The sequence below is a fragment of the Protobothrops mucrosquamatus genome, unplaced genomic scaffold (assembly GCF_001527695.2).
Source record: "Protobothrops mucrosquamatus isolate PMUCROS unplaced genomic scaffold, P.Mucros_1.0 scaffold13, whole genome shotgun sequence".
NCBI classification, from domain to species: domain Eukaryota; kingdom Metazoa; phylum Chordata; class Lepidosauria; order Squamata; family Viperidae; genus Protobothrops; species Protobothrops mucrosquamatus.
Genome location: NW_015386400.1, coordinates 1,449,753 through 1,473,073, shown reverse-complemented (window position 1 = coordinate 1,473,073; position 23,321 = coordinate 1,449,753). Strand labels below are relative to the sequence as shown.

At 33.4% G+C, this 23,321-nt stretch overlaps 1 protein-coding gene across 1 annotated transcript in view; it reads left to right on the top strand.

The window, feature by feature from the left end:
* Positions 1-23,321, top strand: part of ARMC4 (armadillo repeat containing 4) — a 75,742-nt gene that overhangs the window by 44,496 nt on the left and 7,925 nt on the right. The window contains exons 17-19 of the mRNA XM_015810654.1: positions 2,742-2,856; positions 11,011-11,199; positions 11,595-11,816. Coding sequence (XP_015666140.1) covers positions 2,742-2,856; positions 11,011-11,199; positions 11,595-11,816 — 526 coding nt within the window. The remainder of the gene's footprint in view (positions 1-2,741; positions 2,857-11,010; positions 11,200-11,594; positions 11,817-23,321) is intronic.

The window sequence follows — 23,321 nt, the reverse complement described above, 5'->3', positions numbered from 1 at the left end:
GATTGGGTCTGCATCCAAATAATCAGGCTAGAAAATGAGTCAATGTTTCTGGCAACTGGTCATAAGAGCATCAAGGTGAAGATATTATTTCCAGCACTGGTTTATCTCTAACAGGCCATTTGGACAATTCAGGACTTGAGCTTCCACTCTAAACCATCTGGATTCTATTGCTGGTCTCAATAGCAAGCCCAGCATAAACCATTATTTGTAAAATGTCTTTCTATTGCAAGCTTGTGGTTCTATCCTTTCAGTCTTTTGGCTCTTACCATTGCCTCTGTGAACTGAGACTCTTAAGAATTAGACCTCCAGGATACTCATGTCTTGATAAATGGATGGAGAGTAAATGATACTTTAAAGAGAGTGTTATGGTTAAAACAATAAGGGATTGGTAGAAAACAGAAAAATAGGTTCATCAGAAGTGATTCTGAATATCTTACTTGACCTGACCATATATATTTTTTATTTATTTAGCCTATGGTATATCATATATGGACTACTAATATATATTAACATTTCACCTTGATTGGTAAAACACAATAAAATATAAATGCTAAAAGGATCTATGTTTTAATACCAATGTCTAGGCCGGCTAACCATTAAAGTGCAGCATTGTTTACATGAAAAAAATCAAGATACTGGTCCAGTACATGCCCTTAGCATATAGTAGGTCACAATGTGATCTACACGATGCCCCATTTATACAGTGAGTCCCGGCAGATGCCGTGTGAGATGCGAATCCTATTCAGAATTGCTGGTGTTGTAGTTCAGAGTTGACTGCAAATGAACTTGTACAGATAATGAAAGTAGAAAATGTGGATAGAAAATAGTGGAAACAAGGAAGACAAATTCAGAGTAATGTAATACTATAGCAACAGAATATTTCAAATCTGTAACTAGATGTGTTAAACAGTTAAAATCAAGAAAGTAAATCTTTACCTTGTTAAGTAGAAGTATGGTGCAATTGATATTGTGCAAATCTTTGATTAGAAGGCATATAAGTCTGTAAACCACTGTCGTGCATGGCCTTGTTGAGAGATCTTGATCAGATTATTGTTAGGCTTGGCTGTCTCATTCTAAACTGCTATAACTAAGATCCGGGTTTTAGAAGTAGGATGGTTTGAGAGATAATTAAACAGATTGAAACTAAATGCTACTGAATGTGCGTGTGTATTGATTGTAAATGTTACAAAATATACAAATGTTTGAAAAATATTATCAAGCTATCTGAAATATTGGACTAGAAAATAGAATTCATTATATAGATTTTAATGTTCCTTTTTATCCTTCTATCACATGTTTTTAAATAGCTTTTCATTCTTTTTCTATCAACTTTTTATTTGTTAGTCTAAAATTTTATTTTCTACATTCCAAGCGAACCTTTTTTTTTGCATTATCTATGCTGGCGGTATACATTTGTCTGCATTATGTAATGTCTGAAATTGACATTAGTCCTCTACAACAAATTAATATTAGTCTTTTCCAAATTACCTGGATATTGGAAGCAAAGTTATATAACCAGGTTGTATTGATTTAAGTAACGCTGCAGTTATATTAGACAAAATTGTGTTTCCTAAAGCATTCTAGCTGGATCATAATAATTGTATGATTATGTACTAGCCTGGTTTTGTGCTTTTCATTCCTTGCAAACTCATTTTACATAATGAAAAGAAATTAGATGTTCTTGTTTGATTTCCACATAGGTAAAATCTCTATTTTATTTCCAAAATAATGTATTCACAATTAGAGGCATGGACAAACTTTAGAATTAAACATGAGGTTATAAATCAAAGTGTGCTTGAGTTTCTTTATCTTCACCTCATCTGCTTTGAATTTTGCATATCTTCCTGAACAAAACTAAGTTTGTAAAGGATATTAAGTTTTGTTTGGTCTTCCTTTCTATTTTAAAGTACTCTGTGGATTTTAATATGAAGTTATGATCCCCTAGACTGATTGATATATAAACATAAGACAGATGGTTTAAAGATGGCTCTGATGATAATTCATTTTTCAGCTAGACATGAAGATACTTTGATTACAGTATGTTTAAGCAATTATAACAGAGTATTCAGTGTTAGTCTTGTCTTAGGGAATGCACGAGAAACAAGTTGTATGTTATTCATACGCAACAAAGAGTGCACTGTGATAGTGTGACCCATTTTCATTCTGAATGTTAGGTGAGCACATAGATATTTAAAATATGTCATAGAGCAAGTTAAATAAATTAAGCATAGACTCAATATAGAGTTAAATACATAGCTTTTGGGCATAAATATTTGTTTTGGAAAGTATTTATTGCTATATGAAAGAAACCAGTATGTTTGAATTTTGGTCTGACTTTGCATAAAGCTTGTTAAAAAGTCACATGGCTTGTTTGCAAAGTTTACTAGAGTCCTTCTATATCGTACCATTTATTTTATTTTTATTTTCTTGACGAATCATTTTTAAGGCAAAATATTATGAAACTGTATATCTCACCCATCAGATACGAAGTAAATATTTTTCTGAATATGTACAATTATATTTCTAAATGATATATATACAGTCATCCAATTATAAAAAATTAAGTTTATTTCTATTTAAAAAATATTATAATAAATCCATTCATAAAGAATATCCATGATCTTAATGATTGAATTGAATAAATTGAACTTGGATAAATAAGATATCATTTAATTAATCAAACACTTATTTTATATCTTCTAATTTTTCAGTTAAATATCTTCCATATTTCTCTTTGATAGGATAATTGATCGCTTGGATGGTGTTCGCTTATTATGGTCATTGTTGAAAAATCCTCACCCAGGTGTTCAGGCCAGTGCAGCCTGGGCTATTTGTCCTTGTATTGAAAATGCAAAGGTAAATAAATACTTTAAAATTATAATTTAAACAATCACCAAATATTGTGAATTACACAATAAACAACCCAAAAATAAGTTTATCTATTTTCTAGCAAGGCATTTGACAATGTATCAATGATATTCTGATTAGCAAGTTATTTAATGTTGGCTGAATGGTATGACAATTAATTGGCTACATAGCAAGGGTGAGCTGTGTCTTATCAAACTGGAAATAGTTATTAAAATACTGAGTGTATCACAAGAGTCAAGTCTTTGTGTTCTAATAGCACCCACTGCCAATATTTTAGTTCATTATCTTAATGAATCCTTATCAAACATGTAGATGGTTAAAAAAGGGGAAAGATAGCTAATAATCTAAATATATATATATATAAAATTCAGAATAATATTCAATTACAGAAATGGCTTTGAAATAATATAATAATTTGCCAGAAAAATAAACATTTTTAACTTAGGAAACAAAATCAATGCACAGATACAGGATATGAGATACCTGCTTGGTAATAGGACATCTAATAAATGTCACAGAAGTGACTGCAAACAGAATATGAGTTAGTAATACAATAGGGCTGCTGCAAAAAGGCAGATGCAACTTTAAGCTACATGAATACAATCACAGTGTTAGAGTTCTATTTTGTTGTGTTTTGGTCATACCTCTAATCAGTGTTTTTTTTCTAAAAAAAAAAAAAGGTGCCGGAACTCACACACATCATACAACTTGCCTTGCCTACCCTACAAGGTTCCATCCAAAAAAGGTGCCGGAACTCCATTCTGGGCGTTCTATGAGGAAAAAAAGCCCTGCCTCTAATTATCTTATTTTGAAATATTGGTTTCTCCTTTTAAAAATTTGATTCCTCATCTCTCTCCAAGATACTGTTTTTTTAATCATAGGGTCCCTAGAATTATATTAAAATGTTAGCTACATTAGATGAAACAGCTAAAAATCTCTTTTGCTACTTAATTAAACTTTAAAGATTCACATTAGATTTTTAACCCACCTTATTGCGAAATTACCGTGTCAGTGCACTCTGTGTGCCTCTGAGTTGGTGAGATGCAGACAATAGCATATTGACTTCCAAGATTAGGGATTTTAACTTGCATGGAATAACGTGAACATATCTGCATTAAAACTGGGCTTTGTCTGTATTAATGATGTTCTAAGCTACATGTGCTGAAACTGACCTGTACTGTCCTTACTTTAGTGGGAAAATTTACATGTGGGACAGGTGTGACTAAGACTGGATATTAAGTCTACATTTTTTACTATTTTAATAAATACTACATGAAAGCCTCAGTTAATCAAAGTCATGATGGATGGTGGAGATTAGGGTTTGTAGGTCCATCTGGTGATGATCAAAGCACATGGAATATCGTGTCTTGGATATAAAAGAAGTAAAGGGTATGAATTAGCTAATTAAATGAATAAAGAAAAATAGATGTGTGTCTGTAAAATTAAGGATAATAGAACTGAATGAAGATGATTTTCTGGAGAAATGTTGTTGTCAACCATTTAATATCAACAACAACAACAACAATAAAGTTGGAAGGGACCTTGGAGGTAATCTAATCCAACCTCTTGCTCAGGCAGGAAATCCTATACTATTTCAGACAAATGGCTGTCCAGTATCTTCTTAAAAACTTCCAGTGTTGGAGCATTCACCGCTTCTGGAGGCAGGTTGTTCCACTGGTTAATTGTTCTCACTGTCAGGAAGTTTCTCCTTAGTTCTAAGTTGCTTCTCTCCTTGATCAGTTTCCATCCGTTGCTTCTTGTCCTGCCTTCAGGCGCTTTGGAGAATAGCTTGACTCCCTCTTCTTTGTGGCATTCCCTGAGATATTGGAAGACTGCTATCATGTCATCCCTTCTCCTTCTCTTCATTAAACTAGACATACCCAATTCCAGCAACCGATCCTTGTATGTTTTAGCCTCCAGTCCCCTAATCATCTTTGTTGCTCTTCTCTGTACCATTTCTAGACTCTCAACATCTTTTTTTACATCGTGGTGACCAAAACTAGATGTAGTATTCCAAGTGTGGCCTTGTCCAACCCTCAGCCACTCTATGGATCAGCACGTTGTGAGAAATATATAAATATAGGATCAATTATATGACAGAATGAATGAAAGAGCTAATATATATGTCCAAAGTATGAATTGGTATCATCTAGGTTGTTTTGTACTTTGATATGTACATACTTTTTCCTATGCTTTTTGCATAATATTGGAGATACATGGGTGTGCTTTGATGCTCAGCTTTTTTCTCTAAACATTTATTGCATTACATATTACATAATACATGCAATAATGTCCAAATTTTATTCTGCTTAATAGATTAGACATAAAGTATTAGTCACATATGTTCTAAGAATCCTCTGAACTATATTTTAGATTTGCACATATTTTATATGGGTGGCAATTGATTTGCATGTGAATGAAATCTTTGGTTATATCTTTAATATGTCCTAAATAGAAGTTACCGGTAAGTCTATACAGCTGTTGATCATGGCTTGGTCAGAGTGTTACATCTATAAGCATTCTCTTGCATTGATCACATTATTAGTTTATATTAGGTTTCTACCATGACTGTATCACTGAGAAAATAAAACTGGATATCAAAATATCCAATTTTGATTCATACCACAATTTTTAACAAGAAGGAAGTTTATCGTTCCCTAAAGGAACAATATTTGACCAACTTGCTGACTTCTAGTTTGAAAGGTTTGTGATTACCAAATTCAGAATATGCTTCCAAATCAGGAAATAGTTTATTTAGTTTTTATTCATCTGTTCATGTTTACCCATATACTGAATGAACATATAGGGTGGCGGGGAAATCTATTTAGAATACAAATAAGGCATAGCAAATTTGGCAAGGACAAAAAGGGAAATGAGCAGCAAGACAAAAACACACACACTTGAAGGAATTGGATATGCTTCTTTAATATAAGAATAATTACCAGAATTTTGATAAAACATGCACCACCTCCAAGTAATAGGAGATGGAAAGACACAGTGAAACATCAATTGGATGGAAGAATGGAAATGTGAGGGTGTGATGACACAAAAGAAGATGAGAAATTAATATAAACCAGATACACATAAAGGAAACTGAACAAGGTTAGGAAAAGGGAGCCAAAATATAACTAATACCATGCCAGAGTCAACAAGGGTAATGTTTAATGAGTTAGGCTGAAGACGAAAGACGAGGTATGTTGAAATGCCTGTTGGCTTCTTCCCCAAATATCAGTGCTGTTTACACACTGTTGGGTGGTACTCTACATGTTTCTCCCACTTCCATAAGCTGGCGGGCACTTGCTCCAGCTGTCCAATGTAGTGGCTAGCTGATGCTCCGCCCGAGGGCAGGGCAGATGTGCTCCTCCCATCGGAGGAAATGCAAAGATTAAATAGTTAAAGGTACATGGGATTTTATTTATTTATTTGTATCCTATCTTTATTATTCTTACAAACAACCCAAGGTGACAAACATATCCAACACATCTTCCTCCTCCTATTTTCCCCATAACAACAATCCAGTGAGGTGGGCTGGGCAGAGAGAGAGAATGACTGGTCAAAATCAACCAGCTCTCATGGTCTTCTGCTTTCTAGCCTAGTGCCTTACCCACTAGACCAAACTGGCTCTTTTGCTTAGGAGGAGAGTGGAAATCCCTGAACATGGGATGAATTGGGAGTTCTTGCTGAGGAAATACAGCAAATTTAGCCTTATTATGTTTCCTCTGAAGCTCATTAACTTCTGAAGATAAAACATATAACTTTTATACCAATATGTATCAGCACTGCCCTCGCCTTATAGAAGGGTCCAGAATTTGGGAATGGAAGCTAGATATGAAAATTGTATCTTTTAAGGTAGAGACTTACTTTGCAGAATATCTGTTGGGAAATACAGGAATTTATCACTGGGTTTGTTTATCTTATTACCTGGAAATTATCACTAATCTTAGACAGGAATATGCAGTTTGCTTTCTATAGGCATTGCCCACTGAGTGCCAAACATTATAGAACTATTGAAACCTAAACCTGAATTCTAGTCAAATGCTCCAAGATAGTACAAAAAGGAAAGGGAGGAATTGATTTTCTTGATGAACAAAGACTAAATTTACTTTTTCTTTAAAAGACATCATTTTAAAAACTTGCTTTAAGGTTAGCAATATCAACAGTTGGGTTGAATAGGGTCAAAAATATAGCAACACAATCCAGATTCATCCATTTCATGTTCCTTATCCTTTTCTTAAAAATGTATAGCCTGTTATTCTGTATATTCTGTATTTTGTGTATTCCTCATCTTTTCTGTATGATATTCTTTATTTTTAGAGCTCTGAATTGATAAATAAGCAAGGAATATGATGTTTACATTTTCCAATATCCCTCAACTACTAAATAGAGAGTAAAATCTATGCTGCTTCTGCATTAATACAAGGATTTTGCCATTTCTAATACTGTCCTACTCTATCTTAGACAGCAGGGAGTAAAGATTTTAGGAAGATACTAGCAATACCGGAGGGATATACTTTCTCAGCATCAGAAATTTAAAAAAAAACAGCTTGCTTTTGCACTGGCTTAATTATAACAGAATTGCCCTATTAATTTTTTTGATATTTTAAAGATTTAGGATGTTTGCATAACTCTATGGGAAATCACTAGAGTTAGTGTATCTATAGTTGTCATCATTTGTCCCTCTTTTTAATTTTTATGTAATTACTAGCTGTACCCAGCCATGCGTTGCTGTGGCTCAGTCTGGTTAAATGGAAAAAAAGGTATATAAAAACACGCGCGTATTCGAATGCAACGTTGTGTCAAAATTTCAAAGCAATCGGTGAAGAACTTTTGGAGATTTAAGATTTTGAACAAATGAACATTTACATTTTTATTTATATAGAAGATTATTCTCTTTGATTCATAGTTGAAAATGAACCATCTTTGGAAGATTTTATTATCATCCCAGACAATATTATTGAATTGAGAGATCTCAAAACTTTGAATGTAGGATTATATAGAAAACATGAAAAGTTGCAGAATTGACTTGTGGAAGTTATCGGATGCTAAGATTAATTTACAGGATCACTTCCTTAATGTCAAGCTAGGGAGTACAGCCAGTGTTATAATAAATGATACTTTGTATTTATGAGGAAGCTTTCCTCTTTCATCACAGTCAAGCTGATCCAGGTGTATCTTGGCTGCCTGCATTGGTGCATTGAGGAATTAAAAGGCACACTGCATGGGCAATGGAAGAGCATTTCTGTACATCATGGCAAATGTTGTTCCTGCATGGTGCTAATTATTGTTTTTTTGCAGTGGTATATATCAGAATTAAGTGTGTGCGTATGTGCATGTGTGCGCGTACTTAAAGAGCAGTATTGAGCAACGGAATCTTCTTAACAGAAGTAGATTTAGATTAATTAGCCGGTTAATTCAATAGCTACAAACCATAACGGTAGAAGTAATTGCTGTGACAGAGTGGAAGTATATTAGCCAATCTAAGCAAATAATTATGAAGAATTGCAGTGAAAAGTGTTCTGAGCTCTGTTGATATTGGAAAGTCAATTTGTACTCATGATACTACTTTATTCCCTGTGGTGAATAATGTAAACATAAAAAAACATTCAGGGATTACAAAGTCTACCTTGTTAGAAGAAGGTTGCCATGTGGATCCCAAACAAAGACTGATAGGTTCCAAAATGATTCAGGCACTTTTAATTGCATAGAATGTTGATAGCAATATGATGAATTTTAAACAAAGACCTTTATTTCAGAAAATAAAGAAATTTATCACAATCTGCATATACAATACAGTTCATAACAGTTAGTTAGTCAGTTAGATTAACTTTAACTTTATAGATCTTCAATACTTCATAAAGCTATGAATGAAGATCTAGTTTGTGGTAAGAAGAGCTATATTTGACCACCTGAACACATGTAATTGACAGATAGAGAATGTAATAAATTTGTAATCTGATTACTAAAGCTTATGAAAGAAATACACATTTCTGTGGTTAAAACTATTAAAAGCATATGTGCTTTTAAGCGAAGTGAAGTTAGGGGCAACCAGTACTATATTTTTGTTTGTGAATAAACAGCTATTAAGGTGATTCATGAAGGAACTCAGTAGCAAGACATTAATCTTTCACTGGGCTCTTAGAATCTCAGCGAACTATACTTCCATCAGATAACTGCTGATTGTATATAATAAATATACTTTATCTTACTTCACTTATATATTTCTTCTGATAGAGTTTTCAAATTATTTGTTCTTCTCCTTGTTTGCTATCCCCCATGTGACTGAAATTTAAGTTGTTAAAGAGTAACATCTTGCCATGATTAAGTCTTCTTCAGTTCTTCTTATCTGAAAAATGTTAACTAACCTCAAAAATCTCTTTTTATCTTCTCACTATTGTTAGACATAATCTCATCTAACATTAGACAGTTGTTATACATAATATTTATGGTAAAATTGTTTTTTGTATTTCCTATGCCAATATTTTTGTGTTAATTTCCCTGTTTTTGTCAGAACCATCCCATAAAAACCCCTATTTATATTATTTGGGATACTGAAAATACCCTATATTTTAAAGTTTATTGGTATAAAATATTAATAGGTGAATTTGTATATTTATGGACGGCTGGCAAATTAGTTCAAAATAAATTATTTGGGGACTGAAATAAATGTCTCAATTGATTCTTAGTATATGAAAGTAATAGAAAAAATATTTTTATTTTAAAACATTAAAAAAGATGCTTTAAAACAATAGTTAAATTTAATAAATTAAAGGCTGTAAACTGAGGATCTTGACTGATCGTATGGTAATAGCCTTCTTGCCTTGTTAATTGAGAAATCTTTTAATTCAGGCTTATAGTGAAAGAGAATATTGGTTTACTTAAAAATGAAATTCTAAGCTGTTCCAGGGACTTAGAATATATAGAAATAACTAAAATAAATATAGGATAAATTGAACCAATGATAAAAAGATGAGAAATATATATGTCAGATTAACTCTGTCTTGAGCCTTTTCTAAGCAAAATCGGCTTTAGTTTTGCAAGCTATAACACAGACAATGAATGAACTACGTTAATATATTCCTTTTTAGCTGTTGTTACCCAACAATACTATTTTTAAGGACAAGAGAATGAAAATGTGTTGTTCTGATCTGTGGCAACTGTACTAAATCTTAAAGAAACTTAAAATATTTCCCTATAATTTTACATAAAATATTTACCATAATGTTTCCATTAGTATTAAATTATATGTATTCATATTTCATAATGGTGAAGTTTTTACAGGTATACAATATTAACCTTCATTATAGAACTCATTTTGTATGGCATCAGACTGGACTAACAAAATATTGCTTCAGAATTACATTCCTCAGATGTGTATATAGTCTTTTCCAAGATGCTTGGCTCACATATTAATTACTTACTTTATATTATAAGCTCATTTTCTTATATAACAGTGTTTTATGAAATGCAGAAAAGACATACTAAATTTTCTCTTTTTCCTATCCACTTTAAAATGGTTTCCTTTAAAATGGTAGGCAGTGGAATTGGACAAAGACAGGTTCTCCAGAAGGAATCACAGTCCACAGAGGATTCTTGGTAACTCAGGTTTATTTGCACAGTCACACCATCACATTTTTGGGCAAAGGCAACTAGAGTTGATAAATTGGCTTTGACATCTTAAGCTTTCTAAGATGCTCCAAATGGAAAATACTACTGATTTTTTTTGGTATGCTTTTATCTGTAAGGGTATAATGTTTATAAATAGTGTACCTTTTCAAAGCAGCATTTAGTTTATAAGAGTTCAGACTAATATGAGATGTAAAATTATGATTCTGAAACATGAAAGAGATACAACACTTTAGAATTTTGGCAAATAAGTATGTTTTTCATGGTATGTTCATTTGAAAAGCAGTAGCTGGTAATGATCTGGTCTCACAAATCACATGCAATCCAGAGGTGTGATTGTGAAGTACATTGAGCTACTATACTTATGAGGGTAGAAAGTAATGATTTCTGCCATGATGCTAGAAGAACCTGGTCATCTACGAAGATATTTCTATCATCCCTATTTGCTGAGATCTAGTTATAATTTTGAAAATTGCTCACAGAAATAAAATTTTATAATTTGTCTTGCTTTTTACTTAGGATGCTGGTGAAATGGTTCGTTCATTTGTTGGTGGTTTGGAATTAATTGTTAATCTTTTAAAATCTGAAAATAAAGAAGTTTTGGCAAGTGTGTGTGCTGCTATCACTAACATAGCAAAAGATGAAGAGAATTTAGCTGTTATAACAGATCATGGTGTTGTTCCTTTATTATCCAAATTAGCAAATACAGTAAGTAAAACTTTGTTCTTGTTGCTAATATTCTGGAAAACGCTGTATGATGTCATTTTTTACTTTTCTTGTGCAGTTTAAAAATAAAATGTTAGTTCAGAATCTGCATGTTCTGATAAAAATATAATTTTTCAGAGGTCATATATATATATATATATATATATATATATATATATATATATATATATATATATATATATATATATATATATATATATATATATATATATATATAAAACTGATGTTAATAACCAATAAAGTATTGAGAACAAAAAAACCAACCCTTTTTCTTTTTAAGTTTTTTTCATTTTAATAGTTGCAGTTATGTGAAGTGTCTCCCATTAAGACATCACGGGTTGCATTTTTATTATAACTTATTTTTCCTCTTGGTTTAGAACAATGACAAATTAAGACGGCATTTAGCTGATGCCATTTCTCGCTGCTGCATGTGGGGAAGTAACAGGATTGGTTTTGGAGATACCAAAGCTGTTGCCCCTTTGGTACGTTACCTGAAATCAAGTGATCCGGAGGTTCATCGAGCTACTGCACAAGCACTGTATCAACTGTCAGAGGATCCCAACAATTGCATTACTATGCATGAAAATGGAGTGGTGAAGGTAAGATAGATAGATGATAGATAGATAGATAGATAGATAGATAGATAGATAGATAGATAGATAGATAGATAGATAGATAGATAGATAGATAGATAGATAGATAGATACCGACAGACAGACAGACAGACAGACAGACAGACAGACAGACAGACAGACAGACAGACAGACAGACAGACAGACAGACAGACAGACAGACAGCATTATTTATCCTTATAATCTCTTGGTATTTCTTTAATGTATTGTATTATTAAAAATAATTTGAAAATTACAATAAGCTAAACTAAGGCTATTAGATTACTAATTTAGATTGATCAGTATATTTTAAAATGCTAGAACTTCATAAACTGCAGTGGCTGGCTCCCAGTCTTTTCTAGGGCTAGTTCAAAGAACTGGTATTATCTGGAGATCCAAGTACTGATTCTTAAATATCCCCTCCCAACATGCCTAACTAACTCTTTCATTCATCTTTGGTGGTCCAATGCACTTAGGTAAATGACTATCAGAAACGACCTTCTCTACGGTAGAATTCAAGTTACACAATATTCTTGCTTGTGGGCCACAATTATCCCAGTACTTACAATGCTTTCCCTTTGTGCTTATCTACTTGGCATTTTATACTTAATATAATATACTTTTTATGTTAGCTTTTACCTTTTCTCTGCAATGTAACTAGAAAAAAACAAAAATAAGATATGTGGCCCTGCTATCTCCCAGAATTCCTCATTCCATTGTAAATTAGATAAATTATATTGTACTTTATCTCATAACAATATTATCACACTTGAACATCTGAATAGATATAAATAATTACTTCTAAAAGAATTTTATAATTGACTCAAAGGCTTAAAATCATGTCACATAACATTCAACTTTGAAAGACTCAAAAGAACGAATAAGTCCTTTTATCCTACTCTCAATTAGAAAAATGGACTTTTATAGTATACATGTAACTGATTTTTTAAACTTTTTAAAATCTGAAAATCTCAATTTCTAGCACCAGATAGGATGGCAATTTTCCATGCTGTTTGAGAATTGATCTTTAATATGTGGGCTAATCTTAAGTCTCTTTCACCAAGGTATGAGAAAGAATTATTTTAATTTTGTGGAAATTAGTCAAGCTTACAGTACATATTTATTTCAAATAGAGTAGAATATGAACCTGTTTGTATAGGTAACATTTAATTTGAACACTTTCATGCCTTCTTTTGTTTGCTTTAAAAAGTTACATTTGGATGCTACACATAATTTGGGAGCCTTTTTTGAAATAAAACATACCAATAGTTATGAGCATTGCATAATAATGGACAGATAGTGGTGCTGCTGTCCTACTGTATGTACTAACTATATTGATAAGTACCAGTGATCTGTCATCAAGCTGTGCAATGGATGGTTGGCTGCAAGAATTGAAGGAGCAATAAAACTAGAAGAATACAAATTATACACAGAATAACCATGCCTTATGAAGACTCTTTTTAATTCAGGATTCAGTAGATGGCAGTAGCAAATGTCTTTGGCTTATCTTAAAAAAACTAGGCAGGGTAACATTTGATTAATACCTAGATGGGAGACTATGAGAAAAATCCTGGGGTTGTAGCTTAGACTAGAAAGTCAAGAAATTATCCCTAGAGAAGGCAGTGGCAAATCCTTTTCACATTTTCTGGAGAGCATTATATATGTTTGGGTACAGTCACCCGTTAAGCTATAATTCAGAGAATTTTTGTCTTCTATGTTTTCATATATTTTTGTTCAAATGTATAATACATCCTAGGGTTTTTCTCATAGTCTCCCATAAAGGATTCACAATGAAGACAGAAGACAAATTTTGCTTTATTTTTACAAGATAGAACTCTATCATTGCTTATGCTTTGGGGGGCAGCTGATGCACAATTATAGTATGGTGGAAAACAGTACAAAGTATTACAACAAGGTATTTTTTGGCAACTTCTTGGTAATTTACTAGTGCTTCCTTTAAATATTAGGGTGTCTTGAATAACACTCCTAGTTTTTCATCCTTCATCTACCCAATTCCTTTTTTTAATACTCATACCATGACTGGCATGTTACTGTCTGCATTATCGCTAGATTCATTGTAGATAGTGATTAGTTTAGTACCGGTAGTTGAGGATCATGGTTTGTGACTACTAAGCAATTTAAATCTGCCTATCCAGAAATAAAACCACTATGCCCATTTTCATGACCTTCAATGAGCAGAGAAATCTGTCTAATATAACCCAGTACTCCATATTCATTAAAACAGGTTGATGGTCACTGACCAAGTCTGGTCACTGACCACATGTTTAATTAAACCAGTTCAATATTCATCTCTATTGAATATTGATCTCAGCATTCAAGATCAGCTCTCCAAATCCGATTTCCAAGTGATGTATGGTAAATTGAAGATGATTCTGAAAAAAGAGCCAACAAACACAACAAAAATCAAGGAACCAGTGAATAAATTTGTTCCTTGGAAGCTCTCCTGATAGGAGAGGATGGAAGATTGACCACATGTACTCTGGATAGGTGTTTCTTACAAGGAGACTATAGGACAGTGGTTTTCCACAAATTTGAACACTGGGAAATAAAGGGGTTAATCTTCTTGCTTGCAACTACAGTGGAGCCTTTTAATTTAAAGGACACTACATTTGTAAATCACACTTTCTAATCACTTTCAAAATTGTCTATTATTTTAAAGCTATTAAAGACTCCCAGAACAATAAAATTGAAAACTATTCATTGAGTGGGTTTATCTTCAGTTCTGAACAAAAATAATAATTATAAGCTTAAGAACTTAAAAGAATCTGAAATAAATTGCAAAAGTGTAAATAAAATTTTGATCATAGAATGTTATAAATGAACTAAGAGTCCAGATAAATTTAGAATATTGAAACTTTTATAATACGATTTTGGAATTAGTTATAAAGAACTCAGTAGGAGGAAATCTGTTTAAGTTTTTGGAAGATACAACAGAGAAAAGCAATTTCATGATTTGAAAACTGGATGTTATTGGGGATTAAAAATTTTAAGTAAAGAAAAAAGATACAACCTATAACATTCATGTTTACAATGGATTTTTTCAATGAAACAGTTTTACAATGAAAATGCTAAAAGAGACTTTGGAATAATGCAGTCAGGAATTAGTAACCACAATATTAACAATGTCAATAATGTTATCTGCTTCTATAATCATACTGTAGATGTTATTGAAAAAATGAGAATTGTAGAACAAATTTTATCTGACAAGATAAAGATGGTTTCAAAAGTAGATTTACAACTAACAGCTCAAAAAATGATTCAGCTTGTAGTGGTCTTTCATTGTAATAGACATTTGACTGACTAGCTGGCTGGCTGGCTGGCTGGCTGGCTGGCCGGCTGACACTGGATCTATAAAAGAAATTGGCTGAAGTTTTAAAAGGGGAATATAAATGATAATCCAAAGGAGCATCCTAGACAATTTTTCCTATTATATTTATAAAAGAATCTTGTTAAAGCCTCAGTGCAATAGGACAAAGAAGAAATGAAAAGAAAAAAATTCTATCACAATATTTGAATGAACTAAAGATTAAGTCTGTAAAAATACAGGTAGTCCTCAACCCTCAACCATTCATATAATGACTGTTACAACAGCTGGAAAAAGTGACTTATTACCAGTCCTTGCACCTATGACCTTCACAACATTCCTGTAGTCACATGGTCAAAATTCATGTAATTGGCAACTGGTATGTATTTACGATGGTTACAGTGTGCTGGGATCATGTGGTTGACATTTATTACTTTCCCAATGGGCTCTGGACAAGAAACGTTAATGGGAGGCTGGATTTGTTTAATGACTGCATGACTAACTTAACAGTTGTGGTGATTCACTTAATGACAGCAGCAAAAAAGATTGTAAAATTATGACTCAACAACTCCATCACATAACGATGGATGTTTTGGTCCCAATTGTGGTTGTAAGTCAAGTACTACCATTAAAAAGAAGGAATATAAAGTTGGTTTAACATGTTATGTTATACTCTGGCAATCATTTATAGATTTTCTGCTGATACCATAAATATTATGCTTTATGGATTTGTCCATAGATAAGGGATGGGATATGGGATGAAGGGGTAATTGTGAAGGGGGGATAAAGAGTCACTAACTTTGTTTATACTGTTTGGAATGAAGGTTGGAAGTCACTTCTTTGTATATTTCTTTTCTCTTTATTATATTTTTATTTCTTTATTCTCTCTTTATTTTCTTTTTCCTTACTTATTTCTCTTCTCTTTTCTTTAAGTTTAGTTTGCATTAGATTTTGCTATTATACTAAAAAATCATATATATATATATAACAGACATACCAAATACTTCATGAAAGCTGTGTTGCTGTGACTAAATTCTGTGTTTCAGTCAGGTTTAGCCTCTTGGCTATCACAGATATTTCCACTGACAAGCTGACAAGTACATTTAACATTAATTTTTTTTAATGATAACATACCTGGAGATTGGTTTACAAGAGATTCTTCTGTATTAGATAGGGTGGACTCACTCCAGGTCCCCTCTCTTAAATGCTGTCCTTCTATTACATGTTGATAAGAGTGAAGAAGTGAGCACTTGCCAAGCTTGCTCCAACCATATAGAACAGCCTCTCCCTTGAGATGCATGTGTGTGAGGAGGAGTGTGTGGATGTGTGTATGCGCTTGCATGCATGTTATTTTTTCTTTTAGAAAGCTGTTAAGACTTGGCTAGTTTTGGGCCAGGATAATGAGGTGAGACCAGCATTTTTGACATTGCTGGTATGTTCAGAGGTCTTTTAAATAATTTTATCTATTTTATTATTTGTATACCTGTTTCTTAGTTGTCTAGGATTATTTTGTATAATAAGAGGGGCCATATAAACTATTCTAATGAATAAATTAATAAAGTATGGCTCAAAACTGATTTACACAGACAGATAGGCCATTACAGATGTAATTCTATGGAGAGAACATTTGCATAAATATCATCTTTAAACAACTTTCTTTTTGGAGTAGAATTTAGAGGACAGGTTTCAAGTAAACAGCAATAAGAGCATATGTGAGACACATCATTTCCAGTCTAATCCCTAGTAAGGGACAATAATTTTGATTATTGTTGTTAGTCTCCTCTTTGGTAGCGTTTTAATTTAGGAATTAAATTAGGAACATTTGGGGAGAAAAAACCTGTATGTTGGCATCCTCTACTTGGCATGTTCTGAATATCTTTTAGTCTTCTAAAAAGAAGCCTGTCCCACCAAGCTGTAGATTTGTTGGAGCAATTCAACAGAAGCTGTGCCCTACAGCTCTTTTAGTGATAAATGAGCCATTTCAAATAAGTGGCGCTGCAGCCAATTTATAAAGAAGGAATCATTAAAGCATTTTTAAATAGATAGTTTTGAAGGTTCAAAATGTATAAACAAGGTATGCTAAACCCCACCATATACTCCAAATTTTAACGGAAAAGATTGTAGCTCTTTGACTCTTCCAACTTCAACAAAATTTGCCAAAAACCCAAAGAATCTGGCTTGAGCCATAGATAACAGTTCCATCTTTCATCTAGGTTTCTCTTCTGTATTTATCTTGCTTTAGAGAATGCAGGGAATGTCCTTTTTTCTGACTTGGCACTTTTATCTAAACCACAGAAAATACATTGAGCAGCTTCTTGCAATTGTCTAAAAACAAATTCCAGTTCAGGAGATTTTGTAGAAAAGTCAGGCTGAGATCCAGAGATCCCTGTGCACAACTGGAAAACATTTCTACACATCCATAGAGGAGTCACTGATTTTCCATTCAGGCACAGAAAATTCCCTGATCCACATATGTAGCTTTTTAGGAGCAAAGAGGAGTGTAAGCTATAAGAAAACCCACTATGCAATTGGCATGCCCATCTCGATTAACCTGAGGTAGGTGAAAGCAAAACTCCCTGAGGAATACTATTTGTAAACACTGCTACCTTAAAAAATAATTGTACAGCTAATAAAATGAATTTCTTTTCACTGGCAGATAGCAGACTGAGCACACTGAGGCAAGGTGCCAGGTAATTATTTTTGGCAATGAGCTGAGCAAAAATAGTTTCCTTGAGGGAAAAAAAGAGCATTCACAGAAGCTGAACATAAGAAAAAACAATAATAATGTATTTCAGACTTCTTGACTAGCCTTTTTGGCAATCATTAAAAATATGATACATTTCTGCCTGAAAACAGCAAGTTTAATTTTACCAATTAGCTGAATATTGTATGTATTGAATTAAAGTTCTGGCTGCTGGCTGTAGTAATTAAGCATCAGAACACAGTTGTCAATATCTTCTTTCAAAATGGCTTGCTGTGTTCTTGGTAAGATTCCTACAGACTGTAGATTTTACTATCTCTTTGATAGTACATCATATTATAGTATATTTTTACACATTTAAAATGTTTGTTTGTTTTTATGTACCCAAGGCAGCTGTTAGACATTTACATTTATACAAAGGAAACTGGTGAAGGAAGAGGTTTTATTTTTTAGAAAAATTCTTCATGTCTTTGTAGATGCAGAAGAAAGGAAGGAATGCATTTCATTCCTTGTTGCTTCTTTGCCGGCTTGTTGTTTGGCAACTCCGATCAAATGATGGATGTACATTTATTTGCAATCTTTCGGTCATGCAACATCTTTAAAAATCTTCAGTCTTGTATGAGTATTGAAATGCAGCAGCTGGTAAGGCAATTTAGGGCTGAATAAGGCCACAAGATGGATTTTGCAATGCTTCCTTTCAGAACTAGTCTACAGATGGCAGAATTTTCTCATAATATTTGTGATCCCTTCAGGTTGGAAATCTTCGCAGTACCTGAATTTGATTTTTTTTCCAACTTGTCAATTTTGTATAAATTTTAATGATTTTTGCCCTTTTCCTTTTTTATAGTATCATGATTTTTTGGTGTCATAATTTTGTTTACAAGGATTGCAGGGTCAGATACCTGATTGTTGATTATGTGCCATCAAATCAGTGTTGAATTTTATTTACCATGGAGACAGACCTTCTTCAATATGATCTATCCTCGGTCTGCCCATTCGTTCTTCCAATAGCGTACCATCACTCCTACCATCAAATCTATAACATCCTATTGTTACCTAAGCTATTGATTGAATCACTTTATCACCACATATTGTACACAGCACATTTTAATGCAGGTTTTTACTGATAGTTTTCTTTTAATATTTGATATTTTAATATTTTACCCAGTTGCATATTTTATTATACATTGCTATAGGACATCAGGTAATAAAAGTAATAAGTGACAAGTAATTGTCCAGCTTGAACACAAATGATGTTTTTTTCTTAGTCTTCAAAATTCCTGAATCTCAAGTTTTAGAAATGAATCTTAATTCACTTTTACCCCCATTAGCAATTTTAGCGAATATTTCTTAGCTCCTAAGAAAGAAAAAAACAGAAGGCAACCAACCATCTCCTGCTTATTATAGAGTGAAGAATTAACAACATTTTGGTTTAATGGTTCCTTAGATTGTAAGCCAAAAGTTAGGTTCCAGCCCACATGGGATTTTCCCCGTGTCCATTTTCAGCTGGAATCTGTTCACTTTTGACCACGATATTTGAAGGCCAACTTTTTTCAACAACATACAGTATATATTCCAAATACTATGTTATCCTTTTATTAGTTGAGAAGAAGAAAAAGAATGGAGTTAACTAGCAATGAAATGGTAACTCAGTTCTAATCCTATTTAGTTTTGGATTATGCCACATGTATTATTTATCATTTAATTGAAACAGAAGCTTTTAAGGAGCAAATTATATGTGTAAAATAACACACACTCTTGGATGTCTCAAATAGTTCCAGGCTTTGGTTGCTGAAAACAAGCACAAACTCTATCTAGATTGATACTTCTTTGGATGGATTTTGACCATATGTTTTTATTCAAGGCAGTTTTTATGTATGTACATTTTTGGAATAAAGCTTAAAAGTCCATTTCCTTCCTAATTAGAGAGTCAAAAAATTCAACATCTTTGAAAAACAAGCAACTATTGAATTGAAAAAGAAAAATTAATACAGTAATTTCTAGAATCACCAGAATAATAAACCTCAACTGTATATATTTTAGGCAATATATGTAATCTTATATATTTATGAAGTTTTATATTTATAAACTTATAAATTCCTTGATGAGGACGTGGTATTTATTTAGGTAGCTAAGTTAGCTCTGATTGGTGGTTTCCAGAAAAGAAAGTTTTTATACAAACCAGAGATTCCAAGGGACTGAACTGGAAGCATTTTGCATGTAAAATCTGTATTCTCCAGGTTATCAGTGGTTCCTCTCTAGGTCCATTTTTTGCCTATCAAATCAGAAGAAATAATTTTTAAATTGTATTAAAACAGTTATTATTTTTAATAAATGCATTTTAGCTATGCAGATAATGTGAAAAGTAACAAGTAAGTTATTTTAATCTGTATTTCCAGTTTGTAAAATTCTCAACCTCCTAATATTGTGAATCCAAGCTCATTCCACAATAGGCAGACACAATTCCATTGACATAAGGGCTCCTTTAGAGCAAATCTCATCTCAATCTCTCTCCCCCCCCTCCACTGCATTTGTTCATTGTTTTAACAAATTTAACAAAAAAAGACTAATTCAAATTAGAAGAGATTAGACAGCCATTTGTCCAGAATGTTATATAGGGTCTCCTGCTTGAGCAGGGATTAGACTTGAAGGTCTCCAAAGTCCCTTCAAACTCTGTTATTCTGTATTTTGTAAATGGCATTTATTTTCCCATTTCCTCTCAGTGTTTATTTAGCCATAAGTGGAAATTTTGTTTCTAAAATTTTCTTTAACATTAGGATTTGTAGATTAGCTCTAACATTTTGCATATAAAGTTATGGTAGGTAACAACCAAATAAATTAGCAGCTCTCTATTTAAAATGAATTCATTAATGTATAATCTATATAATATTTATAGATCTACAAAAACTGTAGAAGATATAAATGAAGCATGCTATCTTGAAAAAGCTTCACACCAACTAGAGGTTAGCATTTTTATAAGAATTTATTAGATGATGTTATCAATTAACTCTGTTGATACCCCGTGTTAAAGAATACTCCCTGCTGAATACACCACATCACATGCTCATTAAATCACTTTTTCAAAATTCTAGAAGACAGGTGTATTTTAAAAAAAACTGGTATCAAATTGCCTGGAAAAGAAATGGGATGAATGGAATTATTTAAGAAGAGACTTGTATGGTAGTCCCAAAAATGCTTTTCAAAAGGCAAGTGGACTTTCTTGCTTTTTCCTTGAAAATATTTAGCTTCTCCTCCAAGAAGTTTCAGTTCTCTTCTTCACTCCTTCAGCTTCTTGGAAAAGAAGTGAAATATTTTCAAGGAAAAAAAACAAGGAAGTCCAGTTGCCTTTTGAAAAATATTTTTGGAACAACCATGACCTGGATGATTGAGTATCTCAATAGAGACTTGTCTGATAAAAAAACCATTTCCGTTAATGCTACTAAAGAACATCTTTTGGGGAAGAAAAATAATAATGCTTTTGATCATAAGAATATGATAAGAACATTTTAACCCTGAGCTACAAATATTCTCCTTTATTGGTATCACAGGAATATAGCAGAATGGTTTCACTATCAAGCCCCCAAGCTCTGAAGAGAGTATTATTCCAAAAGTTATATTTGAGGTTTATTATTATTATTAATAATAATAATAATAATAATAATAATAATAATAATAATAATAATAATAATAATAATAATAATAATAAAGTTGGAAGGGACCTTGGAGGTCATCGAGTCCAACCCCCTGCTCAGGCAGGAACCCTACACCATTTCAGACAAATGGCTGTCTAGTTTCTTCTTTAAAACTTCCAGTGTTGGAACATTCATCGCCTCTGGAGGCAGGTTGTTCCATTGGTTAATTGTTCTAACTGTCAGGAAGTTTCTCCTTAGTTCCAAGTTGCTTCTCTCCTTGATCAGTTTCCACCCATTGCTTCTCGTCCTGCCCTCAGGCACCTTGGAGAATAGCTTGACTCCCTCTTCTTTGTGGCAACCCCTGAGATATTGGAACACTGCTCTCATGTCCCCCCTCGTCCTTCTCTTCATTAAACTAGACATACCCAATTCCAGCAACCGTTCCTTATATGTTTTAGCCTCCAGTCCCCTAATCATCTTTGTTGCTCTTCTCTGTACTCTTTCTAGAGTCTCAGCATCTTTTTTACATCGTGGTGACCAAAACTGGATGCAGTATTCCAAGTGTGGCCTTACTAAGGCATTNTAGAACCTTACTTTTTTCACCATTGAATTTCATTTTGTTAGATAGCGCCCAGTGTTCAAGTCTGTCCAGGTCCTCCTGTATCTTAAGCCTGTCTTCTGGAGTGTTGGCTATTCCTGCCAGCTTGGTGTCATCCGCAAATTTGATGAGTTCCCCATCTATCCCCTCGTCCAAATCATTGATGAAGATGTTGAAGAGCACTCGCCCTAGAACAGAACCCTGAGGCACCCCCCTACACACTTCCCTCCATGTAGATGTGGTTCCATTGAGGACCACACGCTGAGTACGGCCGGTCAGCCAGCTACGAATCCATCTGGTGGTGATGCTGTCTAACCCACATTTTTCTATCTTATCAAGTAGTAGGTTGTGATTTACTTTATCAGGCTGATAGGTCTGTAATTTCCTGGATCCATTTTTTCCCCTTTTTTGAAGATGGGAACTACATCAGCTCTTTTCCAGTCCTCTGGTATTTCCCCAGTGCTCCAAGATTTTTGAAAAATATAGTTCAGTGGTTCTGAGATCACATTTATTTATTTATTTATTTATTTATTTATTTATTTATTTATTTATTTATTTATTTATTAAATTTATATCCCGCCCTTCTCCTTGCGGACTCAGGGCGGCTAACAACCGGATAAAAAATACAAAATATCAAACTACAAATTTAAAAGTTAATTAAAAGGCAAATATTAATAATTGGTCTAATTAAAATTATAATTAAAACCCCCTCTAAAAGTTTTCCCCTAGACCAGTCCCGCAAGCTGGAATAACCATGTCTTAAGGGCGCGGCGGAAGGAAGGGAGATCAGGGATCACCCTGATCTCTGGGGGTAGTTCATTCCAGAGGGTGGGAACTCCCACAGAGAAGGCCCTCCCCCTTGGGGTCGCCAGCCGGCACTGTCTGGCCGACGGTACCCTGAGGAGACCCACTACATTTGCCAGTTCCTTGAGAACCTTGGGGTGTAATCCATCTGGTCCTGGTGATTTGAACTCATCTAGGCTGGACAGGTGCTCACTTATCATTTTCTTGCCTATCTTAACTTGTGTTTCTATACTGTTTTTTATGGCACTATTTTTGATAGGTTGGTCTGTTTTTTCCCTTTGTGTAAAGACAGATGCAAAAAATGAGTTAAATAGTTCTGCTTTCTCCCTATTGCTAGTCACCTTCTTACCACTTTCCCCCACTAATGGACCAATCGTTTCCTTCACTTTTTTCTTGTTTTTTACATGTTGAAAGAAGCTTTTTTTGTTATTTT